The 26,392-nt window shown below is 39.3% G+C and overlaps 1 protein-coding gene across 1 annotated transcript in view; it reads right to left on the reverse strand.

Annotated features, from left to right (window-relative positions):
• Positions 1-26,392, reverse strand: part of PLOD2 (procollagen-lysine, 2-oxoglutarate 5-dioxygenase 2) — a 142,785-nt gene that overhangs the window by 47,485 nt on the left and 68,908 nt on the right. Inside the window, exons 4-5 of the mRNA XM_006895120.1 lie at positions 11,651-11,814; positions 5,938-6,050 (exon numbers count right to left, since the gene is read on the reverse strand). Coding sequence (XP_006895182.1) covers positions 5,938-6,050; positions 11,651-11,814 — 277 coding nt within the window. The remainder of the gene's footprint in view (positions 1-5,937; positions 6,051-11,650; positions 11,815-26,392) is intronic.

Consider the following 26,392-nt stretch of genomic DNA (forward strand, 5'->3'; position numbering starts at 1 on the left):
AGCGACCCTATGTACAGCAGCTCTGAAGCCTGCCGTGTCCGGAGCAAGTCTCACTAATTCTGACACACCAACCCCTATTGCCCCAGCTGCTGTATCAATCCATCTCTACCAGGGTCTTCCTCTCCTGAGTTGTCCCTCTACCCTTCTGAGCATGATGTCCTTCTCCGAGGACCAGTCTCTCCTGACCACGTGCCCAAAGTATGTGAGATGGAGCTTCAAAAATCTAGCCTCCAAGGAGAAACCTGGTTTCAAACTGTCCAAGACAGACCTATTCGTTTCTTGGAAGTCCATGGTATGATTAAGACTCCTCCAGAAGTACAATTCAAAGACATAGATTCTTCTTCTGTCATCCTTAGTCACTGTCCAGCTCTCTGAAGCACAGCAAATAACTGCATGACCACGACCTGGATTAGGTGCACCTTAGTCTCTAGACTGACACCATTGTTCTTCAGCACTCTGGAGAGGTCCCTGGCAGCAGATTTTCCCAATGCAATTTATCTTTTTATTTCCTGACTGCTGGTGCTTAGAGACTGTGTAGCTGAGATATTACTGCAGTATAATCAGTCTTGACTGACCGGATAAGTCAATGATTAAGCACTCTAATTATCAATTCATCAGCTTTACAAGGCACCAATTTATCCACAAGATTGACTTGCCATGCCATTATTGTTAGATAATACTCAGTCATCCCCAACTCAGAGCAACCGTATGGGCTATGGGATTTGACTGAACCATTGAGAACACAGACAACTCTTCTGATACAGGAGGGATAGGGGCATGTGAATTAAACCTGGGTCTGCATGGAACTCCTGAATCCTATAACTGAACCACTTCTGATTCTGTCTGGAAATAGTAATAGTCTTTGCAAGTCAACAAGAGGAAAACAAAGGAAAGACAGCTGTTAGTTGCCATCAAATAAGCTCTGACTCATAGCTTCCGATGTACAACAGAAGTAACCCTGCCATGCTAACAACGTCTGATGTGTTTAAGCCTATTCTTACAATTACTGTGTCTAAAGATATCTTTTTTAAAAAATAAAAATGGAAATCCTTCTTCAGGCCCAAAGTATGTGAGATGACGTCTCACTATCTCATTTTAAGGAGCACTACGGTTGTACTTTTTCCAGGATAGATGTGGTTGTTCTTTTGGCGGTCTATGGTATATAAACCCAACAGTGATACTAAGAGAAAGTGCTCCAAAGAACAAAACTGAGTACTTTCACAGCTCACCTGCACTAATAAAAGGTAAACATCATGATGCATGGACTAGCATTCATGACAAGAGTTAAGTTTCTCATAATGAGAGAACAAGTCCTCAGGATGGTGGTGTGGTGCTTGTAAGAGGACAAAGAGAGAAGAAATGAAAAGGAGAGAAGGAAGACAAGTAAAAGTTTTAAGAATAAAGTGTTCAAAGTACTAGGTATAAAATAAAATAGATGACACAGAAACAGGTATAAATGCTGTACAGTATATTCATTGCTACTTCTTTACAGCAATCATGGAGAGGTCTCTGACAGCAGAATTTCCCAGTACAATATTTCTTTTAATTTTCTGGTTGCTGGTACCAAGAGTGTTGATTGTAGAGCCTAGCAAACAAGCTCAATCTCTTCACCACCTATCATGATGCTGCCAACTAGCCCAGTGGTAAAAATCTTTGTTTCCCTGATGTTGAGCTTCAATCCATATTTAAGGAGTGCCTCCTTAATATTATTTATGCTATAGGCCTATCGGTTGCTGAAAAACCTCATGGTTTCTCAACATAATACACAGAAATTTTAAAAAAAATGTAGATTCCAAAATGTATCCATTAGGAATAATTTGTATTGCAAGGAATATTAACTCACAGTAAGTAAAGATACTGAAAATAACCCTGAATTACAGACTCTATTGTTACTCTTCCAGGATACATCAAAAGAAGATGGAAGGAGAACACAGAGTCACTGTGCCAAAAACAACTGGCTGACACAAAAGAAGTTCATGAAACAACATATCTGATCACATGAGTAGTTGTTGTTATATGCCGTTCAGTCACCTGCGACTCATAGTGACCTTATGTACAACAGACCTAAACCCTGTTCTATCCTATGCCAGTCTTATTGTCTCTGACACGCCTACCCCATTATCCCAGTAACTGAATCAATCCATCTCATTATCAAGAGCCTGTGGTGATGAATCAAGAAGACAAAGATTCTCAGCACTGGGCCAACTGACAGCATCAGGATGGATGGTGAAGAGATTGAGATTTTTCAAAGCTTTAGTTTGCTTGGTTCCATAGTCAACACTCTTGGCACCAGTAGCCAGGAAATTAAAAGGTGCATTTCCATGAGAAAATCTGCTGTTAGGGACCTCTCCAAAGTACTGACGAGCAATGGTGTCTCTCTGGAGACTAAGGTGCGTCTGATATAGACCATGGTCTTTGTAATCACTTGTTATGCATCAGAGAGTTGGACAATGACCAAGGAGGATAGAAGGAGAGTTGATGCCTTTGAGCTGTGGTGCTGGAGAAGAGTACTGAGAATACCATGGACTGCTAGGAAAACAAACAGATTCATCCTGGAAAGGGTTAAACTGGGTGGCTCCTTGGAGGCAAGGATTCTAAGGCTCCGTCTAACATACTTTGGACATGTTGTGAGGGGAGACCAGTCCTTGGAGAAGGACATCATGCCTGGGAGGGTAGAGGGACAGCACCGGAGGTGAAGGCCCTCTATGAGGTGGATAAATTCAGTGACTGGGGTAATCTGAATGGGAGTGTCAGAGATAGAGCAATTGGCACAGAACAGAGTTTAGGGCTATTGTACATGGGGTCGCTATGAGTCGCAAGCGACTCGACGGCACACAACAACAACAACAATATGGTGATGAAGGAGGAAGTTCAAGCTGCTCTGAAGGAACTGACAAAAAACAAGACGCAAAGAATTGATAGACTACCAACTGAAATATTTCAGCAAACTAATGGTGTCCTGGACATGCTCACCAAGTTATAGCAAGAAAACTGGAGGACAGCAAACTAATGAGTTGACTAGAAGATCCATATTTACTCCCATTCCAAAAAAGGGTGATCCAATGTAGTATGGAAATTACTGAACAATATCAACTACGCTGAAGATTATTAAAAAATAACTGGAACAGTACATCAAGAGAGAACTACCAGAAGTACAGGCTGGATTTAGAAAAGGTTGTAGCATTAGAGACATTCATTGCCAATGTCAGGAGGATCTTGACTAAAAGCAGATGGTACCAGAAGAATGTCTATCAGTGTTTCATTAACTATGCAAAGGCATTTGACTGTGTAGATTATATCAAATTGTGGCTAATCTTGAGGAGAATGGGAATCCCGTAACTCTTGATTTTGCTCCTGTGAAATCTATACTTGGACCAGAAGGCAGCTGTCAGAACAGAGCAAGCATGGTTCAAAATCAGGAAAACAGTGCATCAAGAAAGCAACCTGTCTCCATACTTTTTCCAATCTTTTTTCAATGCGGAACATATCATTTAGGAGGCTGGTCTTTATGAAGAGGACTGTGGCACCATATTTGAAGAAAGACTCACCAACAACTTGTGTTATACAGATGATGCAACCTTGCTCATTGAAACTGAGGAGGATCTGAAGCATCTGATGCAGAAAGTCAAGGACAGTAGTCTTCAATATAGAGTGAAGCTCAGTATCAAGAAAACCAATACTCTCACCAATGGACCAATCGGCAGCACCATGAGATATGGAGAAGAGATTAAGACTGTTAACATTTTCAACTTGCTTGAGTCCACAATCAACAATCTTGGAAACAGCAGCCAGGAAATAAAAAGACATATTGAATTAGTAAAGTCTACTCTAGTGAAGTGCAAAGATGCAAGTCTAGAGATTAAAGTGCATCTGATCCAAGCCACGGTCTTCGTGATTACTTGCAATGCATCAGAGGCTGAACAACGAATAAGGATGACAGAAGAACTGATGCCTTTGAGTTGTGGTGCTGGAGAGTGTGAAACCAAGTTGGTCTCTAGAGGCAAGGATTTATTTATTTATTTATTTATTTTTATCAGAGACCTAGAAGTAAAGCCCAAAACTAAAACATTTATAAAAGACAAACTGGGATCAAGCTTAGAAGCACTAGCCCAAGGTATAAAGAGACTGCCAAATACAACCAGAAATGCACAATCTAAAGAGGATAAAATTGATGCATGGGACCTTCTAAAGATTAAGTCTCTGTGCACACCAAAAAACTTTTTCCAACAAGGAGAAAAGAAAACCTACAGACTGGGAACAAACATTTAGTAATACCATCTCAGACAAGAGTCTTATAACAAAAGTTTACAGAATACTCCTGGGCCTCCACAAGAAAAAGACTGATAACCCAATTTCAAAATGGGCAAAAGACATGGAAAGAATTTTCACAGAGGATGATATTCAAAGGGCTAACAGACACATGGAGAAAAGCTCCAAACGACTGGCAATAAGAGAGATGCAAATCAAAACCACAATGAGGTACCCTCTCACTCCAGTAAGTGTGGCAAAGTTTAACAGGGTAGCAAATAATAGATGTTGAAGAGGATGCTGTGAGACAGGAACTCTTATACATTGTTGGTAGGATTGTAGAATGGTACAACTATTCTGGAAGGCAGTTTGATACTTCCTTAAAAAGCTGAACATAGGGGAGCTCTGGTGGCCTAGTGGCAAGAAAGCTGCACTGCAAACACAGAGGCACACGGTTTGAATCCACCAGATGCTCTGCCAGGGAAGGAGGGGCAATTTCCTCCTGTACTAGTCAGATCTGATTTGATGGTACACACACACAAAATAATAAAATAAAATTTAAATTTTTTTGTTTAAAAAAAAAAAAGCTGAACATAGAAATTCCCTGTGACCCAGCTATTCCAGTACTTGGAATATACCCTGAGAAGCAAGGATTTAAAAGCTACATTTTGCACAGTTTGGGCATGTTGCCAAAAGGGAACAGTCCTTGGAGAAGGACATCATGCTTGGAAAGGTAGAGGGGCAGCACAAGAGAGAAAGACCCTGGGTGAGACAGGCTGACACAGTGACTGGGGAAACAGGTCAGATGTGTTGGAGACAGTGAAAATGGCTCAGGATGGACAGGATTCACAGCTACTGTATCCCACCCAGGTAGCAGTGATTTCCCGGTGACTTGATGGCACATAATAAAAACAGTAACAACATTGTTACTGTTCTCTAAAGTTTCATGTAACAAACGACTCAAATTACATACTCTGAGGCCTATAATAGATTGCCTGTTAAACTCTTGTCTATTCAACTCATCAGTAACAACTCAAATTTTCAGTAGAGTATAATCCATTAGAGAATAAAATTTCCTTCACATATTTTGTGTGACCACATCAATAAGTTATGATCAAGCTTGGGTTTGAGAAAGTGATTGTATGAGGCTTCTGGAAACAATTTACCAAAATGAAATGGCCTCATATGTATTACTCAACTATTTTTTGCTTGTTCAAACATGAATATAAAAGCTGCAACTCCAGCAGTCATTGTGAACAAGGAGGTTACAATGAAAATGTGATCTATGGGCTCCTGATAGGGTGAGAAAGGCCACAAAGCCAACATAATATCCTTGCACTCTTTACTATTAGATAGATTTAATTTGATAGAGCAAAAAGTAAATGAATGAATGCACAAATAAGACATCTTTCTTATTTAAGCACTGTCATTTTAAGCTGCTTTATTCGTAAGCATTGCAGTATTATCACTAAAAGACAAGCTCTGTCTACACCAGGGCTTCGAGCTCTAATCTGTTCTTGTCGCATGTCATTGAGTTGTCTCTGATGCACAGCAATTTCCCATGAGGGAGTAAAACTATTACAAAATGTTTCTGTCAATATCATCCTTTGCTTCTAAGCATTTTACATTAACAAATCATTAACAAAGCAACCGAAACAAAGCAAAAGCAAGATGCAGGTCATCACTTACTCTTTGTACCGGATCAATATAAATTTTAGTGTAAAAGAGCTGGTCATCATCATTATCCTGGAGATTCCATTGTTGAACTATGCGACTGATAGATGGTGCATAGCCAATAAATCCTGAAACACAGCAAAGAGAGAGTATTCAATATTCAAACTCCGAGACTCACGTTACATTAATTGTACCAATCTATTGCACACACTCACAATGCAGTGAGGTTTAATCCTTACGCTGGAATTGCACAGGCAGCCAAACCTGCAAAAACTAAAATATATAAGCCAAAAATCTGGTAGCAAAGGAAGAAAAAAAAATATTTTCCACTAAAATGAGCCAGAGAAGTAGGAAGACTATCCTATCAAAGGGAGAAGATGGATAAGAATCAGAAAAACAAGGCTGTCCTGTGAGGTTCCAGTTCTCACAGGATTTCCTGTGTAAGTTATTGGATGTCTTTTGTTTTATATAAAATCCATAATATAAAGAATATTATTATAAATTTCAATATAAAAAGTAATCAAATACTCATTCTAAATAAACACGTTCTACAAATGAACTAAAATAAGAGAGAGCACAGATGCCTTCTAAATTTCCTTACAGGAAAAGAGTCACTAGAAAAAGAAAAGAGAGTGTTTAAAGACAGAAAAAATGTTTCCCTCACCTTCTCAATGCACTTCCTGGATGCTCTGCAGAAAAGCCACTCTTTCAGAAAAAAGGAAGTGGCTACTATAGTGGTTTCATTGTCAGTGCCAGAGACGCTAACATAATCAAAGGAATGTTGGACTTGTCACTGGCTGCAAACATCTCATATATCTAGGATATTTCAGAGACTTTTCCTTACTTGAACTAGTCATGACTGTGCCTGCTAAACCACTCTCTGGCAAAGTTTTGTGTGTCATCGCCCTAAAAACGGAAGTCTAAAATTGGATTGTTCCCTTTGGCCTGAACATAAGCATGGAATCTGCCAGTAACACTGTTCATAAAAGACACAGACAACAGGATCATTTTTCCCATTTGAGTCTTCTCTTGAATCTCAGAAATGCCAAATTGCTATGTTTCATTGACATAGAATACTTTTTAACGGGGCCAATGTTACTCTTGAGAACTGAAAGGAAATCCACATTTTTTTAACACACAAAATTAAAATTTCCTCACAGGAATAAAAGAATAAATTTTTAAAAAAATAAGTCCAGGAGTATTACTTTTACCTTGAGAAAACAAGACAAAAAACAGTCACTGATTGTTAATATTTGTTTTCTATTCATGCCCAATGAAGAAGCTTAAAACACAATTATTACTCTTGTGGTTAAAAATTATATATATATATATATAAAACTCAAGTAGTAACATAACAGTTTCCAATAGTTTGCATTGTTGTCAAGTACCATCGAGTTGTCTGTGACTCTTAACAAGCTTATGTACAATCGCCCTGAACCCTACCCTATCCTGAGTCAGTCTCATTGACTCAGACACACCTACCTCCATTACCTCAGTTATTGTGTCAATTCATTTCATCTAGGATATTCCTCCCTGCGTTGTCCCTCCATCTTTCCAAGCATGATGTCCTTCTCCAAGGACTGGTCCCTCCTGGCCACGTGTCCAAAGTATACAATATGGGGCTTCAAAATCCTTGCCTCCAGGGCGAAACTTTTGTTTTACTCTCTCCAAGATAGATCTGTTTGTTCTCTTGGTGGTCTATGGTATGTTTGGTACTCTTCTCCAGCACCAGAACTCAAAGGTATTAACTCTTCTTCTGTTATCCTTAGCGATATGATGCATAAAGGAGTAATTGTAAAGAAATGGACGGGATCAGGCATACATCATTGTTCTTTAGCACTTGGAGAGGTCCCTGACGGCAGACTGCCCGAACACAATTTGTCTTCTGATTTCCTGACTGCTGCTGCAGAGTGTTCACTGTTCACCAAGCAAGCTGAAATTGTGAACAACTTCAACTTCTTCTCCATCTATCATGGTGCTGCCAACTGGCCCAGTGGTGAGAATCTTTATCTTCTTGATGTTGAGCTTCTATCCATACTGAAGATTACAGTTCTTCATCTTATGCAGTCAGTGCTTCAGGCTGTTAATAAGTCTTCCTCCAATCCTAATGCCACCTTCATAAAGTCCAGCTTCCCAAATGATCTGTTCTTTTTATTTTTTTATCTATTATTTTTAATACAGATTAAAAAGGGATGGAGAAAGGATGCATCCCTGACACATTTCTTTGCTGATTTTGAAGCGTGCAGTGTTTCCTTGCTCTGTTCCTGGTCTAAGTTTGGCATGAGCACAATCAAGTGTTCTGGGATTCCCATTCTTCTCAAGGTTTCACATTCACATTAGCACAATTAAATGTTCTGGGATTCCCATTCTTCTCAAGGTTTCACTTTGTTGTGAAATACCTTTGCACAGTCAATGAAACACAGATGGACATATTTTTTGGTACTCTCTGCTTTTAGCCAAGATTCATCTGACATTTCTATAAAATAATATTTATTTATCCTTTTTATATATCTCAAATATGGACAAACAAAATTATACGTATTCCAAAACATGATACAGATTTTCAAATGATAAATATTTTTATATGAAAATGTAATATTGCTTCAATCCAACAATATTATTAATATTCTGAGTTTATTTGGTAAGAAAAAATTGATCTCTTTGATAAATTTTTTTTTAAAAAAATTAAAAGACAGGTGTAATGGTTGCACTATATTGTGAATGCAATTAATGCCATTAATTATATATTTAAAAAATGAATTATGTGGCAAATTCCATGCCATTTTCCACAATAAAACGGGAACTCAAAAGCCATCTGACTAAAAACATCTAAGGAAAGAGCTATAACTATCATCCCCAAAACCGTACAGGCCTTTATTAAAATACTGATATTATCTGAGATCTATTATCACAGAAATCGAAGGACAATGCTTTGATGTCCTTACCAGATCACTTTTCTACTTTTTTTTTTTTGCATGTACCGTCAAATCAGATCTGACTGGTACAGGAGGAAATTGTCCCCCCTTCTCCAGCAGAGCATCTGGTGGATTTGAACCATCTACCCCTGGGATTACAGTACAGCTTCTTGCCACTAGGCCACCAGAGCTCCCCTTACTTTTCTACTTTTAAACACATTTTCTTTAATTAAATTTTTTACAGACTTTCAAGTTTCTGTTACTTTCATAATATTGTTAACACCATCTGCCAGAAATTTAAACAACTTAGTGGAAATATTACTATTCAGCTAGATCTACATCATACAAGATATCCTCAGAAATATTTTCATCATTTTATTAACAAAGAGTTTTAGTGATGTAGTGTCGAGAAGCTGTGCTGCAATTCCTAAGGCACGCAGTCCGAGGTCACTAACTGCTTCACTGGAAAAATATGGGTAATCTCCTCCCATGCGATTAACTGCCTCTAAAAACCCACTGGAATGGGTTCCAACTCTATGGTACTTAACAAGAAGAAGAAGATTAAAAAAAAGCCTTCCTAGAAATCTATAGCTAAATATTTTCTCCAAAATATCATTTTATCTTATCTGGGTTTTAGGAGAAGTTGAAAGATTAGCCATGTGGTAATGAGGGCAAAGCAGACTGAATGTCATGAAGCAGACGCAGCCGAAGTCTACAGGTCAAGTTCTCAAGGTGGAGAAGTACAGCAGCCATCATCCAAGACAGAGGTGTCACAAGGCATGAAACTAGAAATCCAAGTTAGAAAGGCTGCTGAGGTAATGACGCAAAGCTCACACAACAAAACCAATATTCTAACTTGAGCAGGGAATTAGAACTCAACTGTGGTACACAGATGGAGTAAAAACAAAACAGTCAAGAGATCACAAAACCACGAACTGCAGATGCACGGACAAAGAAAGAAAAAGTGAGCTGGAACTGGGCAGTGCAAATTTCAGCATAGAATTTCACAAGTGTGAGATGGTTAAACTCACTAAAACTCCTTGTCACCAATGCACAGCTGACTAATAGGTTTTTCAGAGGCTTTAAACCACATGGGAGGAGATAACCCATTTTGCTTCCTTGGAGAACTTGTGGTCTTAAAACACCAGGAAGGCATAATCTTTGTTTTAGTAGGGTAGTTCCCTATGAAGTAGGCCTGATCATTTCATATACAAATATACATTACATGTGTGTGTGTGTGTGTGTGTGTAAATTATAGGATTTTAAGTTGGAATCCATGGAGAAAGAAGGATGAGAAAACTCCATGTATGCAATTTACAGTGTGTAAAAAACACATTGAAGGTTCTATTTCGATAGATAGATATACAAACACACACACACACACAGACTCTCTCTCTCTCTCTCTCTCTCTCTCTCATTGCCATCAAATCAGACTAGACTCATCCCAGATCATCCAGTAGGTTTTCAGAGGCAACAAATCAAATGAGAAGAGATTCCCCCACTCTCTCTTGCAGGGCAGCTGTGGATTCAAACTGCCTTGGGCTAACAGTGTGACTCCTTACTCACCAGGCCATCAGATCTCCTGATTTGTATATAGAATGAAACAATTTCTCTCTATTAAAGGTCTTTCTCCTACTCTGGATTGACTTGAACAGCTAACCTTTCGATCAGCAGCTGAGTATATTAGCCATTTTGCATCACTTAAGGGAGGTCTGTCTGGTGGCTTCTTGGTGTTGTTATTGTTTGCTACCCGGTGGATTTGTGGTAAGGAATCGCACTGTCGACCCAAAGCCATATGGTTCAAATCCACCAGCTGCTCCAGAGGCAGATAGGCCATCTTCCTCCATGCTATTTACTGCCTCTGAAAACCCACTCGAGGGTCAGTGTGAACTTACAACTAATGATCTTTAACAACAGCAACAGAAGCTTTTGTGATCTAGGGGGAAAAGAGTTGTGCTGAAAATCCAAAGGCAGGGTATTTTAATCCACCAAGAGAGAAATAAGAGCAATCTCCTCCCCTGCAGCCCGTGAAAACCCTCTGGAGGGTCAGCTGTAAGTCAGTTTCAACTTGATGGCACATAACAACAACAAAGTTCTTATGGCGTAGTGGTGTAGAATAGTACTGCCAATCCAAATGTACACAGTTCGAATCCACCAGCTACACCATGGGAAATAGATGGGAAATCTCCTGCTGTGATTTGCAGCCTCTGAAAACACACTGGAGTGTCAACTGTTAGTGCCACTCGACAACAGGGTTGTCAAGGGTTCCTGTTAAGGAGAAATTGCTTAAATTCTGAGATCTTTGGTTACTTTACTTATAATGTGAAAACAGTAATGATATTAAACAACCTACTGATGCTAACAGCATCAAATGACCTAATATATAAGAAACAAATTGTGAATTTTAAACAGATATTATTGACCCATAGTAATAATAAGTTTGTTGTTGTGTATTCTCACGTGGGAACTAACTTATAACCTACCCTACTGTCTCAGAGACAGTAAACTGCATGGGAGGAAACTACTTATTTTCCTCCCACAGAGCAGCCAGAGATTTGAACCATGTGCCTTTGGGTTGGCAGGACAACTTCTTACCCTAGGCCACCAGTGATAAGTTTCTCAATTATTTATTAATTATTAATTTATTAATTTTATTAATTACTACTTTCTTATTGACGATAAGTTAATGGTCATTTAAAACTTTATATCTACAAGTACCAGTCAAATAGAACAATTTTTAGAAAAAAATTGTTTCATCTATTTTGGTAATTTACTAATTTCTGTAAATTATTTTCTGTCAGTTCCATACCCACCTCCTGAATTCAGGTAGCGCTTTCCAATGTGCACAACAGGGTACTTGTCTGCAAGCCTTTTGTCTGGCCACAGAATTCCGTCAGCTGCAAAGACTACTTTGTGGTTCGCCTTTTGAAATTTTTTCAAAACTTCCTCTGGACCACCAGCAAGTAGGACATCAAAACTGCATAATGAGAGTAAGATAAAGGAAGAATGTTGGTTTTAGAATACACTCATTGGAATTCAGTAAGTAAAGAAAAGGTCTCCAGAGTCAGGATTAAAATCCAATACATAATAACATTTGTGCTTAAACTAAAGATCAAGAAAATATTTAACAAATAATTATTGCAATTACATATATAGGACACGAAACAATGTCCCGCAGCATATTATATTCCACTACATTACCGGTAATTATATGATTGTTGCTGTTCAGTGCCTTCAACCCCTAGCAATCCTATTCCTATGAACAAGAAGTCTCATCTCTGCCCTAACTTTTACCATCCTCATCATCTCTGCCACATGACCACCTACTCTCACAGTCACTGTGTCAATCCAGCTCCTGGAGTGTCCTACCTTCATTCACCGACTCCCTACTTTTCTGAGGACGGTGTCTTTTTCTATTGACTGGCCTCTACTCCCAACATTTCTTTATGTTGATATATATAATTCCTACTGAAGATTGTAATCTATGATGTTCTGCAGCAAGTTTCCACACTCTTCATAAAGTCCAGCTCCTCAAATAATTTGTTTAGCACTTAGAATGAACAAGTGTACTGCAAGGATACAGCCATGATATACAACTTTCTTGATTTCTGAACCATGCAGAGTTTCCTAACTCTGTTGAGACAACAGTTTCTGGAGGTTTTACATGAGCACAATTAAGTGCTCTCAGATTTGCAATCTTCCCAATATTAGTCACAATTTATTATGATACACACTCTCAAATGCATTTTGACAGTCAATAAAACAAAAGAAGACCTTCTGGTACTCTCTGCTTTCAGTCAAGTCCCATCTGACATCAGCAATGGTATCTCTGGTACCATGGTTTCTTCTGGATGCAGTTTGACTCTTGGGCAGTTCTCTTTCAAGGTATTTTTCTAAACATTTGAAAATAATATTCAACTGCCATTAACGATTCTGTTTGAAAAATTTCACATTCTGTTTGATCACCTTTGTTGGGAATGGGAACAAACATGGATTTCCTCCTGTTAGCTGTTAAACTATCTCCTAAATTTCTCAGAACTGCCTCGTGTACAAATCTAGCGCTCCATCTCTTTGTTGAGACATATAAATTAGTATTCTATCAGAAAGGCTTCATGAATTTTGTTTATATGGTTGCTAAGAGACGTGCTCAACAACAACAATTAATTCCTAGTTTTATGTATTATACATTTGTTCTAAATTTTTTTTTATTATTTTATTATTTTTTTGTGTGAGTGTACCGTCAAATCAGATCTGACTGGTACAAGAGGAAATTGTCCCTCCTTCCCCGGCAGAGCATCTGGTGGATTCGAACTGTGCACCTCTGGGATTGTAGTTGCAGCTCCTTGCCACTAGGATGTATTATACATTTATGTAGGTAGTAAATACAATACCTAGCCAAAAAATTTATGACAATTTGTTTTGTTTAATTTTTCAACAATAATTAATTTTTAAAAATAAAAATTTCAAAGCAGCGCTAGAAAGCCAAATGTTTATTTACTACATAACTTAATAACAATATAGAATAATAATATAATTTTTCATTATAATAAGGAGCCCTCACGGTACAACAATTAAGCACTAAACTATTAACGTAAAATTTGGCAAGTTAAGCTCACCAGCAACTCCACAATAAAAGAACTGAAACTTTGTATCGCTAAAGATCACAGGGAGCCTTTCTGATCCACAACTCTTTGGTGGCTGGGATCTCTTATTTAAAGCACCTGAGACCCAGAAAATGGGCCTTTTTGGTAGTTATAGTATTAGACATAGATCCCACATTGGAAGTCAATCAAAGTAAGGAAATACAGTAGACAACATCCTTTAATAATTAGACCATGGAATGTACAAAGCATGAATGTTGGAAAACCAGAATGTGTGAAAAAGAAAACTGAATGCATGACCATTGACATTCTAGGCACTAGAAAGAGATGCTGGACCAGCTTTGGCCACTTTGACTCAAACAATCACATTGTATACTATGCTGGAAATTAAAAACATAACAAAAACAGTGCCACATTCCTAGTTAAAAAGACAATTCCAAGTTCTATCCTGAAGTACAAAGTTGTGAGCGACAGGATATTATCCATACAACTGCAAGGAAGATCTATTAATATGACTATTATTCAAGTATATTCTCCTACAGCTAAAGCCAAAAAAGACAAAATTGAAAATATTTCCAAATCTTTCTATAAATCTTGCAGGCTAAAATTGACTAAATATACAATCAAGATGTGTGTTTGTGATAATTTATGACTAGAATGCTAAGGTTGGAATCTATGAAGGAGGAATGGTACAGAAAGTATGGACTTGGTGACAGAAATGACTAAATGTTGGGTGTGCAATGATTTATTCATTGCAAGTATCTTTTTAAAAAACAAATGATGACTTTACACATGGACCTCATCTGACTGACTGTCTAACAACCAGAATGACAACATCTGTGGAAGGAATCATTGGAGAAACTCACTAGCAGCAGTCAAAACTAGGCCATGGGTAGACTGTGGAACAGATCATCAATTATTCATGTTAAGTTCAAATTAAGGCTGAAGAAAATAAAACCAAGTCCATGAGAACCAAAATATGATCCTGAATCTCCCCAACCAGAATTTAAAATCCATTTTAAAAATAGGTTTGCAGCACTGAACACTAGTGATTGAAGACTAAATGAATTGTGTGATGACATCAAGGAATCAACCATGAAGATAGCAAAAGGTTATTACAAAGAAAGAAGAGAAAGAAAAAAAAGAAAACACTGAAAGGGATGTCAGAAGAGACTCTGAAAATTACACTAGAGGGTTGAGAAGCCAAAACAAAGGGGAAAATGCTGAAGTAAAAGAGATGAACAGAAGACATCAAATGTCAGCTTGAGAAGATAAAGCAAAGTATTATAATGGGATGTGCAGAGAGCTAGAATAGGATAATAAAAAGAGAAGTTGCTCTGCATTTCTCAAGCTGAGAAATAAAAAAAAAATAATTTAAGCTCCTGAGTCACCAGATTGAAAGGTAGGCAGTATATTGAATGATTCAGGAAGCATCAAAAGAAGATGGAGGAAATATACCAGAATCACTGACTGTACCCAAAAGGACTGACTGACACTGAAAATTTTCAGGAAGTACTATACTAACAAGAGCCACTGGCAAGGAAGGAATAAGTTTAAGCTCCACTGAAGGCACTGACAAATAATAAAGCCACAGGACTCCACTGAATACCAACTGAAATGTTTCAATTAACAGATGTAGCACTGGATGTGCTCATCAATCTATGCTAAAAAATTTGGAGGACAGCTGTTTAGTCAATTGACTGGGGGGGGATTCTTATTTGTTCCTATTCCTAAGAAAGGTGATCCAACAGAATGTCAAAAAGGTTGAACAATATCCTCAATATCACACACATGTAAGCAAAATAGTGCTAGAAAATCTCCTCCTGTATGATTACTGACTCTGAAACCTGCTGGAGGGTCTTCTATGGTCTGTTCTGACTCTATGACACACAACAGCACGCACGTAAAATAGTGCTGAAGATCATTTTTAAAAACAGCTAAAATAGTGCATATATAGAGAACTTCCAGAAGTTCAATCTGGATTTAGAAGAGGCTACATATGGTGTGAGTTCAAAAATTGGTTTCTTTTACAGTTAGCCTCATCTGGTCTCCAGTTACCTTAACTGCAGACACATCATCAACTGTGGGAATAGGATAAAAGAAAGAGAGCCTGTCACACTGAATGGCAAGACTTGCTGTGAGCAAGAGTTGAGAGAAACAAGAGCAAGACCCTGTTAAGAGCACGTTCATATTGGTAAGTCCCTTTCCAAGCATCGTGTCCCTTTCCAAGGAATAGGCCCTCCTAGCAACATGCTCAAAGGATGTGAGGTGAAACCTCATTATCTTTGTCTCCAAAAGGCACATAGTCAGTGTACCCTCTCCAAGACATATTTGCTTGTTCTCTTGGCCGTCCATGGGATGCTAAATATTCTTCTCTAACACCACAGATCAAAGGCATCAACTGTTTCTCTGTCATCCTTATTCATAGTCCACCTCTCAGATGTATAGCAAGGTATCCGAAAGACCATGGCTTGAATCCTTGCTTCCATGGATTGACACAGACACTGCTGCAACGGACTCTAATGTGTCAGAAAGTGTGAGGATGGCACAGGATAAGACAGAGTTCAGATCCATTGTTCACAGGGTCACTATAGATCATACTTGACTCGATGGCACCTAACAACAACAACAACAACAACAAGGCATAAATAGCTTCACATACTCATATAGGAATTAAAATGTGAATATAAATGTAAATATATTGAGAATGTCATTTCTATTTTGAGTACTTGGAAAAGCTCTTTGAAATGATTCAAAGTTTCTCAGAGGGCAAGTAAATTTTCCTACTTAAAATTATTTTGGCCACAAAAACTCAAGTCAATTAAAAAAAAATACAAAAGTCATCAATGCCAAGAACCTGAGGCAATTCAACCTAAAAAATAAAATAAAACCGTCCATGTTCAACTCTTCTAAGAAATATTTCTGGGTTCTGCAAAACCCATCCAGTTCCACCTTACATGGCCACTCTCACTGAAGCTTCTCCCAGACCCACCGGTGTTTGCTCTCTGACAGGTCGTTGAAACTTTTACAAGTGTTTGTTCTTCTGTGTTCCCTGTTTCTGTGGCATCATCAACCACAGCACCAAGGCCTTCCGTGCCATGACCTTTTTCAACAAATCTCTGCCAAAGCCTACTGATGTCATCTTCTTCCATCTGTTTGCAGAGCTCCTAGAGGACCAAGCAAGCTAAATTCTCATCTAATAGTTAAAATGTGACTGTTAAAATTCACCCAAAGGTGTCAAAACATGCCTGGTGCTTCCAAAAGGTCCCAGCCTCCAAACTCCCGCACAGAACTTTCCAGTCTAACACAAAGGAGACATCAGGAGTCACAATCCACTAGACTAACCATTATCTGTTTCATCTTCAAGTTCTCCCCATTCTCATCAGCAGATAATGACCTACGTTAATGTAGCCTGAGCCAGTACATCATGCAACTCCTCAGTAATTTAAATTACAACTCTAATAAATCCTCCTTCAAAACCACTCTCCCAGTCACAAGCCTATTTCAGTGATGGTAAATTGTGGTCAATAGATGGATTACAACGTAGACCTTTATTGAGACAGTTCATGTGGCATAGTTCACAGAGAGTTGTGCTGCTAATCCACGAGTAGCCCCTCTTGGCATTTAAACTCACCGAAAGCTCCTGAGGAAAAAGAAGGGTTTCTGACAGCCTCAGAAATGCACTGAAGGCTCGGTTGTGAGTCAGCTAAATTTTGCAGCCTGTATGGAAGAAGCCCAGATAACACAGCATGTAATGGATCAGGCTGCTAACTGAAAGGCGAGACGTTCAAAAAGCTCCAGTCACTCCCCTGGAGAAAGATGGGCAGTCTCCTCCCATAAAAATACACAGTCTCAGAAACCTGATGGCACAAATTTACTATATGGTATTGGATGTGGTTTGGGTTGGGGCCTTTACAAAAATGTATATTTTAGTTTTGTTTTGTTTTGAGGGCTCTTTCACAATGAGTCAATTCTACTGTTACAGTGTAAAGGCAGTAAACTTAGACAATATGTAAGGAAATGTGCTGGGCATAGTTGTGTCAAATAAACGTACAAGAAAACTATTTCTTTGCTTGGAATACGTTGTTGTTGTTATGTGCCGTCAAGATGCTTGTGACTCATAGCAACCCTTATGTACAACAGTCCTAAATCCTGCTCTGTCCTGTGCCAATCCCAATGTCTCTGACACATCTACCCCAATTATCCCAGTAACTGAATCAATCCACCTCATAGAGAGTTTTCCCCTCCTGCATTGTCCCTCCACCCTCCCAAGCATGATGTCCCTCTCCAAGGACCGGTCCCTCCTTACAACATGTCCAATGTATGTCAGATGAAGCTTCAGAATCCTTGCCTACAAGGAGCAGGCCAGTTTAACCCTCTCGCGGACAAACCTGTCTGTTTTCTCAGCAGTCCATGATACATTCAATACACTTCTCCAGCACCACAGCCCAAAGGCATCAATTCTCCTACTATCCTTCCTCTAGTCATTGTCCAACTCTCTGATGCATAGCCAGTAATTGTAAAGACCATGACCTATATCAGCACCTTAGTCTCCAGAGTGACACCACTGCTCTTCAGTACTTTGGAGAGGTCCTTAACAGCGGACTTTCCAATCACAATACGTCTTTTAATTTCCTGGCTGCTGGTATCCAGAGTGTTAACTGTGGAACCAAGCAAACTAAAGCTGTGAACAATCTCAATCTCTTCACCATCCATCCTGATGCTGCCAATTGGCCCAGGTGAGAATCTTTGTCTTCTTTATATTGAGCCTTAATCCATATTGAAGGCTGCAATCCTTGACCTTCTGCAGCAAGTACTTCAGGTCCTCCTCAGTTTCAGCAAGCAGGGTTTTCTCATCTGCATAATGCAGATTGTTGATGGATCTGCCACTAATCCTGATGCCACACTTCTTCTCATAGATCCCAGCCTCCCAGATAATATGTTCTACATATACGTTGAAAAGATATGGAGATAGGACACATCCCTGGTGTACGCTCTTCCCAATTTTGAACCGTGCAGTGTTCCCTTGCTCTGTTCTGGTTCAAGTATAGGTTTCACATTAGCATGATCAAGTATTCTAGGATTCCCTTTCTTCTCAGAGTCAGCCAAAGTTTGTTACGATCCACATAGTCAAACGTCTTTGCGTAATCAATGAAACACAGATAGACATTCCTCTGGTATTCCCTCCTTTCAGCTAAGATCCATCTAACATTAACTACAATATCCCTAGTACCACAACCCCTTCTAAACCCAGCCTGGACTTCTGGCAGTTCTCTGCTGATATGCTATTCCAGTCGTTTTTGGATAATCTTCAGCAAAATCTTGTTTGCGTGTGATATAAATAATATTGTAATATCATTTCCACACTCTGGTGGGTCACCTTTCTTTGGAATAGGAATAAATATAGATCTCTTCCAGTCAGTTGACCAAGTGGTTGTTCTCCAGATTTCTTGGCACAACTAGGTGAGCACATCCAGGACAGATGCTGCTTGGAATATACCCAGAGAAAATTAGAACATTAGGACCCAAATGGAAAGCAATGTACACCAATATTCATAGCAGTGTTATTCATCACCACAAGAACATGGAAACTGCCCAAATATTCAATCACAACCGAATGGATTGAGGACATTATGGTACATTCACATGATGAAATATTACACAGCACACTGGAGCAAAAATTTTCAAAATTACAGCATTACTTGGGAGAGAATGGAGTGCATTACACTAAGCAAACTAGTTCAGTCCCTGAAGGACAAATACCGTTACATATATTATTATCGAAATAGAAAGATAATAAAATGGGCATGAGGATACAAGGCGGGGAGGGTAGGAGCAGAGAAGTGACGATGGACAGGGGGATAATTATAGGGTCGTACAATTTGATAGGTAGAAGGAAGAGTGGGTAAAGGAAATGGAAACGATTCAGTGTGAAAAACAATGTATATGAACTCTGACAGCAAACCAGTATAGAGTATAAATTTTATTTAAAAAAAATAATGCTATGTTTAAACATGTTGCAGAGCAGGTCATGGTTTACTAACTTGTGGCCTAACTAGTAAAGTCTAGGCCATGATACTAGGGATATTTTGCTAATGTCAGATGGATCTTGGCAGAAAGCAGAAAGTAGTAGAGGAATGTGTGTGTTACATTGACTATGCAAAGGCGTTTGACTGTGTGGATCAAAACAAACTGTGGCTGACTCTGAGAAGAATGGGAATCCCAGAACACTTGATCATGCTTATGTGAAACCTATATTTGGACCAGGAGGCTGTCATCAGTTCAGAGCAAGGAAACACTGCATGGTTCAAAATTGGGAAAGGTGTGTGTCAATCTTGTGCCCTATCTCCATATCTTTTCAACCTATATGTGGAACAGATTATCTGGGAGGCTGGGCTCTATGAGGAGAAGTGTGGCATGAGGATCTGCATTATGCAGATGACACAACCCTGATTGCTGAAGCACTTGCTGCATAAGGTCAAGGACTGCAGCCTCCAATATGAATTGAAGATCAACATCAAGAAAACAAAGATTCTCACCATTGGGCCCATTGGCAGCATCATAAAAGATGGTGAAGAGAGTGTTGACAGCTTCAGTTTTCTTGGCTCTACAATCAACACTCTGGGTTACCAGCAGCCAGGAAATTAAAAGATGAATTGTCTTGGGAAAGTCTGTTGTCAGAGACCTCTCCAAAGTACTAAAGAGCAATGCTGTCAGTCTGGAGACTAAGGTGTGCCTGATACAGGCCATGGTCTTTGCTATTACTTGCTATCAGTCATAGAGCTGGACAATAACAAGGGATGACTGAAGGAGAATTGATGCCTTTGAGCTGTGGTGCTGAATACACCATTAACTGCTAGGAGGACAAGTTCATCCTGGAGAGGGTGAAGCCAGGCTGTTCTTTGGAGGCATAGATTCTGAAGCTTTGTCTGACATACTTTGGACATGTTGCAAGGTGAGATCAGTCCTTGTAGAAGGACATCATGCTTGGGAGGGTGGAAGGGCAGTGCAGGAGAGGAAGACCCTCGATGAGGTGGATTGATTCAGTGACTAGGATAAATGGGGATAGGTGTGCTGGAGACAATAAGATTAGCAAGGGATAGAGCAGGGTTTAAAGCTGTTGTACATAAGTTCGCTATGAGTCGCGGGCAACTCGACAGCACACAACAACAACAAATGATTAATGAAGCTTACTGAAAGCACACTGAATTACTCATCTGTCATCCGTGTCTTTGCTTACAATGTCTCCTCTGTTAGACATCTAAGCCCAAACCCACCTCCAAAGTGCATATCAACTGTCCCTTGTCCACCAATCAATCATTCCTTGATCATCACAGCTGAAAACCATTGCTTTCTTCCTCTTTGCTTCCTCCTCCTCCTCCTCTCAGGAATATTTTATTTGCTGCCCTTGAAGTTAAGCATGTCATTATCATTGTATGTTCCTCCTTCATAAACCAGACACAAAGCCTTATTAATCCAGTACATGGACTGGAAAGAGTTAATAAATATTTGTTGAACTAAGTGAATAAAAGACTCATCCCAAGCCTCAACCAGAGTAAAATCTAGAGTTACCAGAAGAAATGACAGAATTTTCTCCTAAATCTTTTTTATTTGTTCTTTTCATTATCACCACTAGTATAAACTTAAGCTACGAGTGATAATCACCTAAACAATTGCTGGCTGTTGTTGAAAAGCTTCAAGACTGTTGATGTCCCTCTCCAAGGACTGATCCTACCTTGCAACATGTCCAAACTATGTCAGACAAAGCTTCAGAATCCATGCCTCCAAAGACCAGCCTGGCTTCACCCTCTCCAGGATGAACTTGTTCTCCTAGCAGTTAATGGTGTATTCAATTCTCTTCTCCAGCCCCACAGCTCAAAGGCATCAATCAATTCTCCTTCAGTCATCCCTGGTGTGCCATCGAGTCGGAACCAACCCATATCTGACCCTCTTGTGGGTTTTCAGAGGCAGTAAATTGCATGGGAGGACACTGCCCACCCCTCTCTTGCAAATAAAGTGTAACAGAAGTGAAACACATCAGCAACAAAAACACTTAACATTCAGACTCTTATTACCTGTTCAACTCAAACAAGGAGTTTCTGAGTGATGCAGTGAACACACTCAGCTGCTGCTACAGTGAAAGGCTGAGGGTTGGATAGGAGCCTCAGAAGAAAGGCCTGGCAATCTATTCCCAAAAACTCAGCCCCAACAAGCCTATAGAGCTCAGTTCTAATCTAACACACACAGGACAGTCACGTAAACAGAAATGAACTGGATGGTTATTAACTCTCTCAATTTCATCTCAAACGCATGTCTGTTATTTCCAAGACATAATTTATACTACAAAGCAAATTCAACGAAAACTCACCCCCAATTCCAACATCAAAAGCAAAAAAACAACCAACCAAAAATCACACAACCAACCAACCAAAACCATTAACAAGGTTCACTCAGCTTAACTTAAAGAACAAATAGTAGTAAAATGCCAGTGGAAACTGATTAAAATTTACTTAGGAATAATGGAAGGAAACAAAGAAGTAGTGTAGTTGGTATAAAGTGGGTACTATTTTAAAGCTGATGATCACTGAAGGGATTGTGCTCCAGATAGCATCTATTTTCTCAACAAGTGCTGAATAAAATCCCAGCTGAGGCTGGGCACAGGAGGGAGGTGTGGACACTACCTTCCTAGAGGTCACTTTCACCAATGCTTCCTGACTGTGGCCAGCACTTAAACAATTCTCCCGACAAGCACAGTCAAGGAGGGAGTGGTAGCAAAGACCAGGCTTCTCTAATGCGAGACCTGCACCATCATGTTCTGAGTCATTGTCTCTAGTTGTAAAGGAAATGGGAAAGATCAGGCGGAGGAGACCTGAAAAGATGGGGTAATGGTGGGCATAGTTCAAGGGTGATCAATTTTATAAAACAGAGTGAATGGGAAAGAGTGCATGAAACACAGTATGACTGAAGATAGTGAGAAACACAATGTGCACCACGGGTACTGTATGCAAATCAATGTAAAAGAATTTTTTAAAATAATGAACTGTTTAGCTGAATGGAAAATTTCCTTTAGCTTTAAATTATTTTTTAGTTTATCTCTATACCACTAAAAAACTATCCAATCTGGCACATATCTAGCAGGGTATAGTAAGTGTTGAATGAATTCATGAAGGAATAATAAACATTTTTTTAAATGATTGCTGTTGCTGTTCTGTGCCACTGAGTCGAAACGTACAACTGACCCTTCAGCAGATTTTCAGAGGCTGTAAATCACACAGGAGACTGTGCGTATTTCTCAGGGAGAACAATGGGTGCATTTGATTGAATGCCTTAGTGTTGACAGCACAACTCTATACCACCAGAGTACCAGATAATACACACACATATACAAACATACACAGAGCTAATTTGGGGAGGGGGGGGTGAGATTTCTGTCCAAGTCAGTCTACCATCAATCATGATGGTTACTGTCACAGTCAGTTACGTTCTTGTTATTCAGTCTACCATAATTCAGGGTAAATCAATGAACAACAGAAGGATGGAACACTGCCTGGTCTTCCACCACCCCATACCTGGTCATGGATCTGGTCAAGTGATTCACAGGGATTTTGCCAGGTGATTCTCAGAAGTAGGTCACCAGGACCTGCCTTTCTAGTTCAGCTTAGTCTGAAAGTCCCATGGAAACCCAATCAACAACATAATAAGATCTAAGCTTTCAATGGTGGAAAGGTAGGGCCTGACTAGGAAACAATATTGGGCATGGATTACACTAATGAACCATTGATTCTCAGTATTTTTAATATGTTGCTGTGTTATTATGGGCCCTCAAGTCGGAACCAACCCATAGCACCCTCCAGTGGGTTTTCAGAGGCACTTAATCATGTGGAAGAATACTACCCGTTATTCTCCCGTGAAGTAGCTAGTGGATTTGAACCACATGCTTTTGGGATAGTAGTATAGTTTCTTACCACTAGAACACCAGAGCTCTCTTTAAAAAAAAAAACCAATCAAACAAACAAAAAAAAACACAAACCTCATTATAAAAGAACAAAGCTCAAAAAGTAAGTAACACATATGGGGAATACTTACATGCATATGACAACAATCAGATAAAGCCCAGATTTGGTGCAAATGAGAATAGGCAAAGACAAGCCATGAGAATGCCAAATGCCTCTTTCACATGTCATCTCCCTCTACCTTGTTCCAATGTAACCATTAAAATATGCTTACCCAATACAAAAGCACACAGTTTGAAAATTTTAAAAGTCAGTAATTTCTTACTTCATTTCTAAATACATTTCACACTATTCTACTAAATCAGAAAAAAACGTACAATGCAATTATGTGTTTAAGTGATAACTAATGATTTCATTCCTGCTTTCTCTCAAAAAAATAAAACACTTTATTTATCAGGACAGAGCAAGGAAACACTGCATGGTTCAAAATCAGAAAAGGGATGCATCCTGTCCTCATACCTTTTCAATCTGTTAACAGAACAGATCATTTGGGAAGCAGGACTTTATGAGGAGGAATGTGGCATCAAAATTGGAGAAAGTCTCATTAACAATGTACGATATGCAGATGACACAACCTTTTTTTTGCTGAAACTAAAGAAGATCTGAAATACTTGCTGCAAAAGGTCAAGGATTGTAGTCTTCAATACAGACTGAAGCTCAACATCAAGAAGACAAAGATTCTCACCACTGGGCCAACTGGCAGCACCGTATGAGATGAAGAAGAGATTGAAGTTGTTAGCAATTACAGTTTGCTCAGCTCCAAAATCAACACACTTAACACTAGCAGTCAGGAAATCAAAAGATGAATGGCATTGCAAAAATCTGCTGTTATGAACCTCTCCAGAGTGCTGAAGAGCAACGATGTCAGTCTAGATACAAAGATGTGCCTAATCCAGGCCATGGTCTTCTCAATTACTTATTATGTTTCAGAGTTAACAATGACTAAGGTTGACAGAAGAAGAATAGATGCCTTTGAGTTGTGGCGCTGGAGAAGAGTCTTGAACATACCATGGACTGCTAAGAAAACAAATTTGTCTGTCTTGGAGAGGGTGAAACCAAGTCTCTCCTTTGAGACTAGGATTTTGAAGCTCCACCTCACTTACTTTGGGCACGTGGCCAGGAGAGACTGATCCTTGGAGAAGGACATCATGATTCGAAGGGTGGAAGGACACCACAGGAGAGGGAGACCCTGGATGAGATGGATTGATACAGTGAATAGGGCAATGGGGATTAGTGTGTCAGAGTTAGTGAGACTGGCTCAGGACAGGGAAGGATTCAGAGCTTCTGTACATTCAGTCACTATACATCACAGGCAACTCAACGGCACATAACAACAACATACTACAAAAGGTTTGGAAGCAGGAGTGGCATCCACTTCCTAAATAACAAGCCTCCGGACACTATGTACATTTATAAATGTCGATAGTTGTAGAGGGGCTTCAGGCTTTTTGTTCATTGGGTCGCTATGAGTCGTGCTCGACTCGAAAGCAATCAACAACAACAAAGATGAGTTTTGGCTTTCCTTTATGCTAATCTAAGGAAATATCCATAGGAAATGACTGGTCTTTGTTTCTGTACATATGAACTGTTATCACTGCCAGAAAGAATTGCCCAGTATACCATTTTAGTTAAAACTATAGAGACATTAGAGATCTCTAACATTGGTTGGGGCTTAGCCGCCAATTCAAAGGCATGCAGTCCAAGTCCACCAGTTGCTCGACAAGAGAATGATGAGCAAACTCTCTCTGTGTGATTTACTGCCTTTGAAAACTCACTAGAGGGTCAGCTTTGGGATTTATTTCTACTTAACAGCATGTACCAACAACAATATAGAGACTTTATACTTGAAAGTCTTTTCTTTTAATTGTTATTTGTACTGTCATCTGCATAACCCACTGTTAATTTGTAGGTTCTGACTCAAATGCTCCCTCATAGCAATCCTCCACTGGTGTTCCAAGACTAACATTTGGTTAGTAGCCTCTGCCACCAGGGCTCCTCTATTCTGTAGCAATTATATAAAACGATCAGGTGCACCTTAGTCTTCACTATGATATCAGTGCTCCTCATTAATCTGGGGAGATCCCTGTCCAATGCAATAAGTCTCCTGAATGTCTGACTCTTTGTACCAAGAGCATTTATTGTAAATGCAAGAAAGATTAAATCAGGGTTGATTTCAAACTTTTCTTCCTCTATCATTTTTCTTTTCTCTATCTATCTTGATGTTGCCTTTCAGTCCAGTGGTAAGAATTTTTGCCATCTACAGTGTGTCTGATTCAAGCCAAGGTCTTCTAAATCACTTGTTATGCACTTGAGAGCTGGACAATGAATAAGGATGCCAAAAGAATGGATGCTTCTGAGTTGTAGTGTTGAGGAAGAGTATGAAGTATCCCATGGGCTTCCCCCAAAAAAGCCCCTGATCGATCTTGAAAATTGCAGGCAGAGAGCTTTTTTGGAGGTAAGGTAGGTTCATCTTACATATTTTGGGCACACTGCTACAAGAGGCTATTCCCTGGAGAGAGAGACCACGCTTGGAAGAGTAGAGGGTCGGAGATAGAAAGGAAGACCTTCAATGAGATGGACTGAGACAGCGATGAGCTTAAGTGTGTCTAAGGTGATGAGGATGGCACAGGGTAGGACAGAGTGAAGATCAGTTGTTCACAAGGTTGCTATGGCTTGTACTCAGCTTGACGGCACCTACAACAACAGCAACACTTAAAACACATTTAAAACCACACAAAAGGCAAGCACACTGGGTATGCAGCCTGAACTTGAGAATATAAAATGTTCACTTCAAAGGATATATGTTAGTGATAATCTAGTTTCTTTTAGAAGAATACATATAAAGTATATTTCTTAGAATAGAAAAATAAAATTGGTATTTCACACATGATTAGCAAAATGAATGCAAAAGATATAATCTGCCATGGTTTTCTTTTTTTTT

Source organism: Elephantulus edwardii, unplaced genomic scaffold (assembly GCF_000299155.1).
Source record: "Elephantulus edwardii isolate Elephantulus edwardi_28Jun2011 unplaced genomic scaffold, EleEdw1.0 scaffold00158, whole genome shotgun sequence".
Lineage (NCBI taxonomy): Eukaryota > Metazoa > Chordata > Mammalia > Macroscelidea > Macroscelididae > Elephantulus > Elephantulus edwardii.